At 58.7% G+C, this 12,385-nt stretch overlaps 1 protein-coding gene across 4 annotated transcripts in view; it reads right to left on the bottom strand.

Annotated features, from left to right (window-relative positions):
* The window catches only part of ADCY3 (adenylate cyclase 3), a 91,202-nt gene that overhangs the window by 10,775 nt on the left and 68,042 nt on the right, over positions 1 to 12,385 (bottom strand). For all 4 annotated transcript variants that reach the window (XM_053201156.1, XM_027033319.2, XM_027033321.2 and 1 more), the window contains exons 4-11: positions 11,273 to 11,403; positions 10,635 to 10,746; positions 10,355 to 10,482; positions 9,097 to 9,255; positions 8,214 to 8,391; positions 3,864 to 3,992; positions 1,718 to 1,860; positions 1,420 to 1,581 (exon numbers count right to left, since the gene is read on the bottom strand). In XM_053201156.1, the coding sequence (XP_053057131.1) occupies positions 1,420 to 1,581; positions 1,718 to 1,860; positions 3,864 to 3,992; positions 8,214 to 8,391; positions 9,097 to 9,255; positions 10,355 to 10,482; positions 10,635 to 10,746; positions 11,273 to 11,403 (1,142 nt within the window). The remainder of the gene's footprint in view (positions 1 to 1,419; positions 1,582 to 1,717; positions 1,861 to 3,863; positions 3,993 to 8,213; positions 8,392 to 9,096; positions 9,256 to 10,354; positions 10,483 to 10,634; positions 10,747 to 11,272; positions 11,404 to 12,385) is intronic.

Here is a 12,385-nt window from a genome sequence, read left to right as displayed (position 1 = left end):
AGCGGTAGTTGTTGCTGGGGCACAGATGCCCTGGGCAGGGCCCAGGAGAAACACGGGTTTCTCAGGAATGAGCGCCCTGCCATGAAGGGAGAGCGGGGGACAGAGCCTCTCCCCTGCAGCCGAGGGCGGCAAGGCCCCCCCTCTGCCGACCGCACAGAGCTTCACAGCTGAGCAGGGACTTCCACACCCACCTTCTCAATTCCGAGAAACTCGGGGTCTCCAGATCCTCCCCGTACTCACACCCCCACCATTCGGTTCCCTAGGAACCTCTGTTGCCAAGCCAGCGCCTGATTCTCGGATTCTCAGTCTCTACTGAAGTATCTCCCTGTCGGTGAGGCCGTTCCGCCCGGGGTCATACACAAACGCCGACACAACGAAACTCGCCGCCAGCATTCCCCGCTCCCTTCTTCACCTGACTTTTATCCATGCCACCTGCCCCTGTCTGCATACGTGTTTTGATTATTCAACTGTTTATGTCTGCCTCCCTCTGCTAGAACGGAAGTTCCACGAGAGCGGGGCTGTTTGTACGCTGTCCTTGCTGCATATCCCTAGACCTCAGCGCCGGGCACAGAGCAGCCCGTAAATTCCTGTGCAGCGAATGAATGCATTTGATCCTTCCAACAGTCCTGGGAGTTAGGAGAGAGGGCATTATGATCTTCAAATTGTTATTACCATCATCATCTTTGGCTTTACCGATGAGTAAACTGATACTCCGGGAACCTTAGAGACACGGCCATACAACAAATAGGCAACACAGCCGTGTCTAGAAACCTGCGACTAAGTCCGAGGCTCCTTACGGTGCCCCCAACTGCAACTGGGACAGGGCTCCGCCCGCCTCCTTCTGAGGGGGAACCCCGTGCAGGAGTGAGCTGCTGATGGGCCACGGGGAGGGGGACCTCTGACCTTTACTCGGGCCTCAACGGTTGGGGCAAGGACTCCAGAACATGCCCCGTGCCCCGGAGGACCTGCTGCTGTGTTGCAGAAATCCGTTTGTGCCCAGAGCTTAAAATCACCTGCTAAGATGAGGCAAGAATGGGAAGCCAGGTCAGCTTGACGACTGAGGTTGAAGAGGGTCCCCCATCTTCTGTCTTCTTATCCCAAGACCACTGAGGCCCACACAGCCAAGGCCTCCATCCTCCTGGGCCCCTCTCTACCCCTCGGCTTTCTCCATCCTGGTTTTAAGGCTAGTGCTATTCTGGAACCCGAGGTAGACAGAAGGAAGGGGGTCCAGGGCACAGTCCTAGCTACACCTGGGCCCGAGATCAGCTGGGGCTGTTCCACCGAGGCGAGGAAGAGACCAGGCTTTTGCCCCAGTGTCAGGCTCCAGATGATGCACTCACACCCTTTACACCTCTGGCCTAGGATGCTCATCACCTTTCCTCTTTCCTGGCCTATCGGCTCCCACCATGCCCTCCTCACCAGGGGTCGATGAGTATCTCGACCAGGGCCGTACAGAGCAGGACAACACAGGAGCAGCTAAAGGCGGCCCCACTCTGCTTTTCCTTCTCCACGGAGTAGCGGGTTTCCATCTCGGGGTCCATGAACCGCATGGAAAGGAGGAAGGTGTTTCTCTTCTTCACTCTGCGGTGGAAACACGTCCCATGAAACACAGATGTCACATCTGCCTTGGCCTAACAGGAAGGGGCCCCGTTCAAGATGGCTAACTTCCTGAACCCCAAGTCAGGGCCTACAAGGTATATGCAGAGGATCCACTTACACCTGGGCGGACTCTCGCTCAAGCAGGGCCTCATTGAGTAGCTGGTTGAGCTCATGCTCGTCCTCAGAGGCGTCCACCACTCGATCAGCCAGGTCCTGAAGGCGCAGCCTCCGGCGCGGGTTGGGGAACGAGGGATTGTCCGCCTGCAAGGCAGTGCCCGAGGTGGGGGCGGGTGGGAGGAGTGGGGGCGGAGTTGGGGAAAGAGGGTGGTGCAGGGGTGGGGGGACAAAAGGGATCACACTCAGGAGGACTAACTAAGCCCTTCTAGAAACCACTTTACAGGAAGTCTTCCCTATGCCCCCACACGGCTCCATCTTGCTTGGGTCTGGACCCAAAGCCACAGTCCTTCCTGGTTTCCCAGGACCGTGGCTCTGCAGTGACCAGCCACTAACGGCAGCATGTGGGGCAGCAGCCACTGGCCCCGAGGAGGACACCCGGGAATGTGAGACCGCTGCTGGGGCAGCGCAGTCCCGGTACATCCTGCTACGAGGACGGGGTCCCACACAGCCACGCAATCGGCGTCCCTGGGACGTGAATGACAACCCTAGGGCTTAAGGGAGTGCACATCTGGTTCACTTGGGGGAAGGAAGGTCTGAGGGGGAAAGTGCTGGGAGAAGAAGGGACACCCTTGTCACTGGCGGGGTGACGGGGCTGGGGGACTTCTACCATTTTAATTCGCACAGAGGAAAAGTATCAGCTCGGGGCACCTGGGTGGCTCAGTCGGTTAAGTGTTCGACTTCGGCTCAGATCATGATCTCACGTTTTGTGAGCCCGAGCCCCGCGTCGGGCTCTGTGCTGACAGCTCAGAGCCTGGAGCCCATTTCAGATTCTGTGTCTCCCTCTTTCTCTGACTCTCCCCCATTCATGCTCTGACTCTCTCTGTCTCAAAAATAAATAAACATTTAAAAAAAAAAAAAAAAAGCATCAGCTCCAAAAGTATGACCCCAGACTGCGATTACACGGCCATCAGCCCAAATGGTAACTGAGACCGGGCCCGTTAGTGCTGTCTGTGCCGGTCCAGATGTATCTGGAAGCCAGAACCAAGACAGCCCGGTCCTAAGCTCGGGCGTGCCACTGGTTGCCAATTTGATCCCATGTCACTCGTGTTGCCCAGCTCCAGCTTTCTCCTCTGTAAAATGACGAGGAGGGGCGCCTGGGTGGCGCAGTCGGTTAAGCGTCCGACTTCAGCCAGGTCACGATCTCGCGGTCCGGGAGTTCGAGCCCCGCGTCAGGCTCTGGGCTGATGGCTCGGAGCCTGGAGCCTGTTTCCGATTCTGTGTCTCCCTCTCTCTCTGCCCCTCCCCCGTTCATGCTCTCTCTCTGTCTCAAAAAATAAATAAAACATTGAAAAAAAAATTTTTTAAATGACGAGGAAGGTCTGTTCCAGCACCAAGAACCTCTGTCCCTGAAGCGCATGCTGGGGAGTGTGGCTAATCGTGAGGACAGAAAAGTTACAAGCTGCTAAAAGGATGTGTGTTCTTGTCAACGAGTTATGTTGAGTCTACATTTCCACCTTCTATCAAGGAAATCACAATTGCTGAACGTCACGGTGATCCAGAAAACCTCCGTGAACTTTCAGCCCTGTCTCCCCTCTTGCTCTGCAGCTCCCTCATCTCAAGGCGCCGGGGCCGTTCGTCTGCCCCCCACCTGCCGCCGCCGGCGGCAGAAGGCTCACCTGAGCAAGGCAGAGACCCCCGTCTCCCAGGACCTGCCTTTATCACTGAGTGGGCCCAGGAAGCTCTTTAGTAACGGACAGGTCCTGGACGCTGTCCCAAGATGGGCCCTGTCCTCAGGGCGGAAAGCATGTTAATTCCTCCAGAAACCCCTGCCATCTGTTCATGGGACTTGTGGAACAGAGAGGTGGGCCCACCCTGAAGTCTCACTTCCAGAACAGTCTTGGTTGAATCCTACAGAATTCTCCACGGATGTCCTCGCTGCCCTCAAAGCCACAGGATTCTGGGACAGGAGGGCTAGACAAGGCCTCTGAGGTGAGCACCTCTTTGGACTTGCCCCCCTCCACCCCAGGAAGAGACAGCGGAACCAGGGTAGGAGGTGACGCCCAAGGTGGCACCGGTAAAAAAGAGAAGAGCCCAGGCCAGTCTCCCACTCCTGCAGCAACCTTCCCTACCCCGTCCCCTGCCCACACCTGGGCATCCTGCTCCTCGGGCTCCTCCGACGTGGAGCCGCTGGTGTGGATGCTTCCGTTGGGCTCCTTGGTCTCAATGAGGGCGGGAGAGCTGGGCTTTGAGGAAGCTGGCGCTCCGTTCAGCAGGGCCTGCGGTGGAAAGACGTGGCTGTCGGCCCCAGCAGACCTGGTTGGTCCACGCACTATCGGTCTGGAATCTTCCCACTAGAGTTCGGAAGCTCTAATTTCTAAAGAAGTTACCGTTTGACTCCTCCTCTAGAACATTAATTTTAAAATGCTGTACTTTTCTGGTATCTTTTTCCACGAGTAAAATTATTCAAAGCAGAGAAAGACCCTATTGTTCCAACTCCTATTTCTGAAACAGTCGCTTGACACAGTGATTCACAGAGGTCTTTTTTTTGGTGTAGAGACCGTCAGATGCCTTCCGAAAGTCTGAATAAATTCCACAAGCCCATGTCCCCAGTGATTAAGTACTCTTCCTTGACAGAGTAAGTTAAACGCTGAAACACAGGGCAGCAGTGTTACTGAGTCCCTGCTCTGTGACAGGAACTGCTCTAACTCCTGGGGATACATACAGAACGTCCTGACCGGGACAGCTCACGTTCTACTGAGGAAAGGCAGACAACAGGGAAGCAAGTAAGTAAAATTAGCAGAGCACGTAAGAAGAGGGTATGTGCTCTGGAGAAAGATAAAGCAGGAAAGGGGCACAGGATCGCAGGGGAGCGGGGCAGTGGAGAGGAGGTCAGCGAAGGCCTGAAGGAGCGAATCGCCTGGCTCTGGGGGGACAGAGGCCCTGGGAAGAGGGAGAAGCTGGTGGAAAGGCCCGGCAACGGGCCTGAGCAGCTGCCGGGAGGTCAGAGCCGCTGCCGGGACGGTGAGTGAAGGCAGAGCAGGGCGGCGAGGGCCTGGCCATGCCGGGGCCTTCCTGGCCTCCGCAGGGCTCGGGCTTTCCCTCCGGGTGAGATGGAGACCAACACAAGTGACAGGACTTCACCCGACACCTCAGCAGGAACACTGCCTGCCATGGGGACGGGGCCCCGGGGCCAGGTCAGCGGCCCAGCCCCTGGTGGCCCAGACGGGGGTGGCTGTGAGGGGGTGTGGGGGGGTCAGAGCTCTCTTTCGCAGGAGGGGTCAACAGAGCGCGCTTGTGGACGGCAAAGAGAGGGCTCGAGCACGTGTTCACAGTTTTTGGTCTGAACTGTTGAAAGAATGAACTTGTCGCTGACGGAGACGGGAGGGCGGAGGGACCGGCAGGCACTGGGCCTCGGACCTGGGGACCGAGCTCCCCCGTGTCTGTGCAGATGGACACTTACAGGGGCCACAGGGTGAGTGCAGGCAACAGCCGGGGCCGAGGGGGAAATCTGGGCATCATGAGAGATGGCATGTGAGACAGAGAGAGCAGGCGGGCCTGACAACAAGGGCAGTGTGCGCAGGGAGAGGTCTGGAAGCTTTTTAACACTCGGGAAAGACTCATCATGAGGACTTCCTGAACAGTTGTTGACCACACGAGCTACACGGGCCGTGATGAGTTCCGCGTGCCCCGGCGGCCGCCATGCCGCCTTGCAGAGAACACAGGAGGCGGGAGCTCCCGACCACAGCCGAATGTTCGAGTTCCCTGTGACACAGCGGCGCTGGCACACGACGGATGCCCCGCCGATGGCTGCTGGCCACCACATGAGCCAGGGTTCACTTCTCTAATAAACAAAGAGCCCCTACAAAGCAGAGAGGGGACTGGGCCCTCAAAGGCCACATAAAGCACAGAAGAAAACACCTAGCTGACAACCTAGCTGTCAACCTAGCTGACAACCACGGTAAGCGTCCAGCCTTACTAATGATTACAGAAATGAGGTTACAACAGTGGCCTATCACGGTTCTGTCTTTCAAATGAACAAACCTAACAGTGAGTAAAGAGCTGGGCAGTGAGGGTGCCCTCCGGGGGTGGGAGGCAGGTGGTGATGAGCGGGGGTAAAAGCTTTCCATGTGCAGAAACCTTAACCCAGCCTTTCTACTTTGAGAAATTGATATTTTCAGGAAGGGGCAGTAAGAAACTGTTAACAGGGCATCTGGGTGGCTTATTTGGTTAACCCTCTGACTCTTTGAGCTCGGCTCAGGTCACAGTCCCACAGTTCATGAGTTCAAGCCCCGTATGAGGCTCTGCGCTGGGGGCGTGGAGCCTGCTTGGGATTCTGACTCTCCTTCTCTCTGCCCCTCCCCGACATGTGCGCACACGCTCTCTCTCTCTCTCAAGATAAACTTTAAAATAATTTTTTTGGAGACAAACTGTTAAAATTCAACTTTACAAAAGTACTGAAAACCTGAATGGCCACAAAATGTCACTGAGAGAAGTGCTGAAAAGAGAACACCATTCACGTTTCCACGGGAACCAGTGCCGGCTGTCTTGTGTGATGGTGCACTTAAGAAGAAGAGGTTGGTTCTCTCGACCCGCAGTGCCTGTGCTCCGTCCTGTTCAGGCTGCGGCCTCGGCATGGGCCGTTTCCTGCTGGCTCACAGCTTCAGAGCTGATGTTTTAAGCCATGCAAGCACAGACTCAACTTTTCTCTCATTTGCAAGTGGAAGAATGGCTCAAGCACAACGGCTCCATGGAGACGGGCTCTGCCCAGGCTCCCTGGGCCTCCCTTCCCTCATCTGCACTCTCGGAGGGGTTCAGGTGCTGAGGAAAAGCCCTGAGCCAAATGACATGCCATGCAAGGGTGATCGGAAGAAGCGAAATAAAATACAAGATCAGAACACAGCGGAATGAGTGCTATCCCAAGGACGTGTTGACTGCTTTGTGACTTCAAGGTGGCCCTCCCGGTAAAACCAAATTTGTGGGTAAGTTTTGAAAGGAGTAACATTGCTCAGTTTCTTAAAAATTTTGTATGCCAGGAATTACAAATCTCCTACCGCTTTACAAAAGTAGCTGATTGCTTAAATTACTGTCGATTACTGTCTGGTAGAACAGCTTTGAAGAGACATTTTCAATGCGTTCCAGTGAGTATGTGACAGTTCCCCAAGGAGCACTCTTAAAAATATGAATGAACTTGTTAATTCTGTGGCAAGGTCAAGTCTTGGTTCCTAATTTTCTGAAAAACAGCTTCCTACTTTTCTGAGTTCCTTGGAGCATTTAATTGTAGCTCAGACTTCACATGCAGCCCAAAATACCTTGAAGTGTCCTTTGCTTTAACACGGGCACCTCGTGGGACTTTAAATTACTCAGGAGTGAGGCGGTGCCCACATGTGCAGGCTTCCCAGTGCTGAGTCCGTGTGAACACCTTCACACGGGGGCGCCCACATTCTGGGTTACGGGGTGGCTGGCAGGTCGGGGGCAGGGCCCTGCTCTGCCACCTACCAGATCTGCAACTTACGCAAAGTTCTGGGCCTCAGTTTCCTCCTCTGTAAAGTGGGTATGACGACAGCCCCCTTCTCCCAGGGCTGTCTTGAGGATTAAGTGAAATTACGGAGAAACGGAAGTACTCACGAAACAGTGGTTGCAATTCGATTTAAACGGATGAATCTTCTGTTTGTGTTTGATTTGCTAGTCATCACATACACGTGGGGGAAGGGGGAAGGCGTCTAGTTTTCTTTCCAGACTTTACAGGGGTCACGTCTTCAGCCACAGAAACCTCACCGGACCAGCTCAAGCCCTGCTTTAGCCATCATGAGACACAGCCTCGGCCATGGGATGGTCTCCACGTGCCAGCTCTGGGAGCACCAAACCCCCCAACTGTCAAATTCCCACGACTGGTGGGGTTTTTAAGTGCAAAGCTTCGAGGAGTAAAACGCCTTCCAGGCTCAGCAGAGGATGACAGACGGCCCAATTTCTGCAGCAGCCACTGGTGGCTTCTAACCAGACAGCCTGTCAGGAGGCTGGTGGGGGCAGCTGCTGAGGGCACTGGGTCTGACAAGATGCAGGAAATCAGCAGAGAGGCCAGGGCAGGACGGCCTCACTGCTTCCATCCGGTTCTTTTCTCATTTCCCGCCCCGCAAAGTTCCCAGCCCGGTTCTCCTCCGTGACCAAGCCAACCTCAGTGCCTGCCCCTGGCATCCTCACCCACTCCGCGAACTCGCTCCCTGGGTGCCCACGTCTCTCCCGTGATTCTGACTGCCTCCTCCACGCAGGGAGCCCTTCCCTAGCCAGCTGCTCTCCCGAGTGCCACGTACACCTCTCCGGGCGCCTGTCCTCTGCTGTACCACTCACCGTCAGCCTGCCGGGAGCCATGTGCACTACTCCCCCCGGAGCCCGCTTTCCCCCTGCGAGGGTGCCCCCCACGGCCCCGCCCGCTCTTCCCCAGGCCCTGCTTCTCGAACCCTGCCTTTCCACGTCCCGTGCGAGGCGGGCAGGGGACTCACCGGGCCGTCGAGGCCGTGCTGGGCGGCTGTTTTCTTCACCTCTGGCTTGGACGCGATGATGAGGTAGGTCTCGATGCCCTTCTCGTCCAGGTACTCACAGCGGCTGCCCCCGTCGCCCGGCTCCACATCGAACTCGCCCTTTAGGCAGTCCATGGTGCTCTGGGAGATGTGCACACGCCTGGACGGCAGCAAGAGGCCCGGGACCGTCAGCGGAGGGTCGGGCCACCCAGAAGCCCAAGGCTGCCGGGGAGGCGGGGACACACGTGCCACCAGAGCTCCAGCCGGGGCGCCCCTCTGGGCCTCAGTGCCACATCCGCGAAACAGGAAGGAAACACCCTCAGGCTGCCCGCAGCACCGGGCCAGGTGAGGAGCGTAGAAGGCCGCTCTGAACTCGGTGGTGATCCTCCCGCTATGCACCTCACATGGCTCCCACCCGCCATCAGGGGGTTGTTACCCGTTTCTGGGGAGTCACCACTGAGGGACAGAACCCTGACTGCCCCGGAGGGCCGCTCCCTGACCCAGGCGGGGAGGGTTCCTCTGCGTCCTCAGCCCGTCCACCCTGACTGGCTGCTGGTATAAAGGAGCTCGAGCCAGGTGTGCACCACGTCAGAACCTGTTCCTTGGGTTTGGCGCCCTGCAGGGAGCCTTGGAGGTGGAGGGAGTCTGTGCCGGCATCTGTGGCCCCACAAGGAGAGGACGGGGACGAGGACACATGGCTGCAGAGGCCCAGGCAGGAGGCAGCTGGGCCCGGGGCAGGCAGGCAGGAGCCCTGAGGAAGAACACTGCTCCTGGGTGTCTCCCGGCTGAGTCCCAGCCCTGACGGATGGACGGTCCCCTCCCTCAGCACCCACGCCCGCCCGCCGGGAAGGAGATGCTCGCTCACCCGGGGATGCCACCGGCCTCCATCTTGTTGGCCACAGTGACGTCAGTGGACCACACGTCATACTGCCAGCGCTTCTGGCCCAGGACGCCCCCCAGCACTGTGCCTGTGTGCACCCCCACACGCATGTCCACCCCAGTCTTCGTCTTCTCCCGCACGTACCTGCCAGGCACACACGGAAAGGAGGAGGGTCGGGCATGGCCGTGGCAAGGTGGCCGGCCCTCTGTGCCCTGCAGGAAGAGTCCTGCACTGGCTTTCTCCCACTCCAGGCCGAGGGGGCCGCTGGGCACTCCACAGCTCTCTGCCTGCACTTCAGCTAAGTGACCTGTGGCTAGGGGTCCAGCAGGTCGGCCCGGGCCCAGGCTCGCGTCGCGAGTTAGCGTGATGGGGGTGCAGGCAGGAAGCCACAGAATAATGGCCGCTACCTCCCCGCGTCCACCTGTACCAGGCACCCGCGCGCAACAGGGAAAGCTGCCCCGAGGTGAGGGAAGTGGAGGTGAATGATCCTGAACTACCCACCCCCCACATGTTCCCAGCACAGCATTTGTGTCTAGGCCAATGTCAGAGAAGCTCTAATCCAGAAGATGGTAACAATGCAAAACCGCCCTCTGGTGGCAAGGTGTCCCTTCCCCACCCCAACCACCCAGCCTCCATCCTGGTGGTGGGGTGGGAAACCTCAGCAAGGAGCCCCCTTCCCTCCTGGTGCCTGATCCCAGCCAGGGCCTGCCTGCTGGGGCCTCTAAGCCACCTGCAATGTGACAGCGACAGGGGAGGGCGAGGGGGGAGAGGGCAGCGTCTTCCCAGTGGCAGAGGCAGGAGCCCTGGCTGGGAGCCCAGAGCAGAGGCCGGGGCCCTGTCCCACCTCTGCTGCCCCACGTCGCTGCCACACTCAGACTTTCCGACCTGAGACGGGCCTGGAGGCTCACAGTGAGAAAACACGGAAAGAAGGGACGGGGAGCCTGGGGGGACTCCAAACCAGTGTGAGGAGGTGTGACAGCCTTTACCACGACTGCCACTTCTCTAGAAAACAACAGTGGATGCAGGCTGGGCCCCTCAGAGGCCACGGAAGGCTTTCGGCCCCTCAGCTGGCAAGAAGGCAAGCCACGTCCCCCCTTCCCAGAGCCGGGGGCTGAGCCGCCTGCCGACGAACACGGCACCCACGTCCCGTGGGGGCCTGGGGTGCGCCGAGCCCCCACGCCGGACCACGGAAGGTCCGCCTCTCCTGCGGTCCAGAGCCCCTCCTCCCAGAGGCCCCACTCACGAGATGGCCTCCACCATGGCGAGCCCCATAAGGATGGAGCAGACGGCGTGGTCCTCCCGGTAGTCGGGCAGGCCGCAGATGCAGTAGTAACAGTCGCCCAGGATCTTAATCCGCAGCTGGTGGTATTTCTGAAAGAACAGGGTGTGCGGCATGGCTCTGAGTCCCTTGCGGGCACGGAGGGCGGGCAGGGGGCAGAGCAGGCACCCGTGAGAGGCGACCGTGGGAGCCCCGAGGGTGGCCCCCCGGCGCGCCGGAGGCCGAGCGGGGGCCGGGTACTCACGGCCGCCAGCTTGTCAAAGCGGGCGAAGAGCTCGTTGAGCAGCTTCACGAGCTCCTGGGCACTGCAGGCGGAAGACAGCTGGGTGAAGCCCACGATGTCCGCAAAGAGGATGCTGGGAGAGCAGGGAGGGCGCCACCGTGAGGCTCCGGGCAGCGTGCCTGGCCCCACCACCAGCTCCTGCCCCAGGACCACAGCAGAGGGGTCCCTGCTCGACCCCAAAGCGGCAAGCCCTGGCACTCCCAGGGCGAATGCGGGGCTCTGACGTTTAGTTTATCCTCGTGGGCCTCTCCTCTCCGGGCCTCCTTCCCCCACGCTGCCTGTTCCTGCCCCGTGATGAAGTCACCCGTCTTGGTAGGAACACAGCTGTTAGCCCCTAGCCGGCCCAGAATGGCTGGGTGACCTCACAGACGTCACCCCCGCACTCTGGGTGACGTCTGTGCGATGATGGGGACTGACTACATGGCCCAGACGGCTCATTCTCGGCATTGGTCTGCAAGACTGCTCCCACGGGGGCCGAGGCTCACACTGAAGGCGTGGCCTAGCTTCTAGTCCTGGGGGAAGACTCTCGAATCCCACAGTGCTTGGCTGACCCCAGCCCCTGTTCCGCTCTTGGAGCCCAGGCCCACGGGCCGGCGCACCTGACATTCTCGTGGCGATACATGTACATGGTGTTGAACTGCTGCTGGTCCTTTTGGCTCTCGTCCTTCTTCATGTCCTTTAGCATCTCGTCAGCCACATGCTTGGGCAGGATGGAAAGCATAAGGTTCTCCTGGGAGGAGGAGGAGAGGGTTGGTGGAGAAGCAGGGTCTGTCTGGTCTGCACCCTTCCACGGGCAGGTTTGGATACTTCCAGGAAGAAACACCCCGATGCCGGTGACACACATCAGCCAGGAACCAGCTGACCTTCCACGGGGCCTTACAGGGGCCTCCCCCATGCTGGGAGGCAGCCGGAGGCCCAGGGCAACAGGCTCAGGGCTGTGACGGCACACCTTAAAAGCCCTCATGGGAGTCAGAAATCCATGAAGAAACCCAAGCTTGGTTCTGTACCTCCAGAGTGTCCTCAATGCCACAGGAAAGGTGGCAGTTCCTACGTGGACCCGTTCTCTCCTGCACCGGGAGGGTGCAGCATCTGGGTCACTCACCCCACCTTGCACAGAGCGATCACCCGAGAATTCTGACTGAACATGACTGAAGACCGACTAGGTGCCAGGCGGCATGCTATAACGTGCCAGTGCCACAAAACGAGCGAGTCGCTGCCCTCAGAGGGCTGAGGGTCTCATGGGGTGGGTAAGCAGGCCCAGCGCAGTGCATTACGGTCAATGCCCAGACAGAGAGGGACAGCGGGCAGTAACAAAGAAGGGTGGGTGTCAGAGTCTGCCGGGGGTGTTGGGGGCAATCAGGGACACTTCCTAGAAGTGAGGCTAGCCGACTGACATGCTGGGAACATCTCGTCAGAGGGAGCTGCTCACACCAGGCACAGAGACCTGGGACATGAGGTTCAGGGACCTGCAGTGGTTTCCATGGGGGCGGGAACAGGGAACCGCGGCCCCACCGCTAGGTTTGGAGGGGGGTCCACACTGCCACCTGCGGGCCAAACCTGGCTGCCGCTGTTCGCACAGATAGTGTCTCGTGGGGGCCCCCAGCCAAGCTCGTTTGTTTACATGTCACCTCTGGCTGCCCCCTTGCTCCAACAGAGTCGAGTTGCTGTGACAGAGAAGACGTGGCCTGCAAAACCGAAAGGGGTTTCTGGCG

The sequence above is a fragment of the Acinonyx jubatus genome, chromosome A3, assembly GCF_027475565.1.
Source record: "Acinonyx jubatus isolate Ajub_Pintada_27869175 chromosome A3, VMU_Ajub_asm_v1.0, whole genome shotgun sequence".
Classification (NCBI taxonomy): domain Eukaryota; kingdom Metazoa; phylum Chordata; class Mammalia; order Carnivora; family Felidae; genus Acinonyx; species Acinonyx jubatus.
This window is presented reverse-complemented; position numbering and strand designations above follow the sequence as displayed.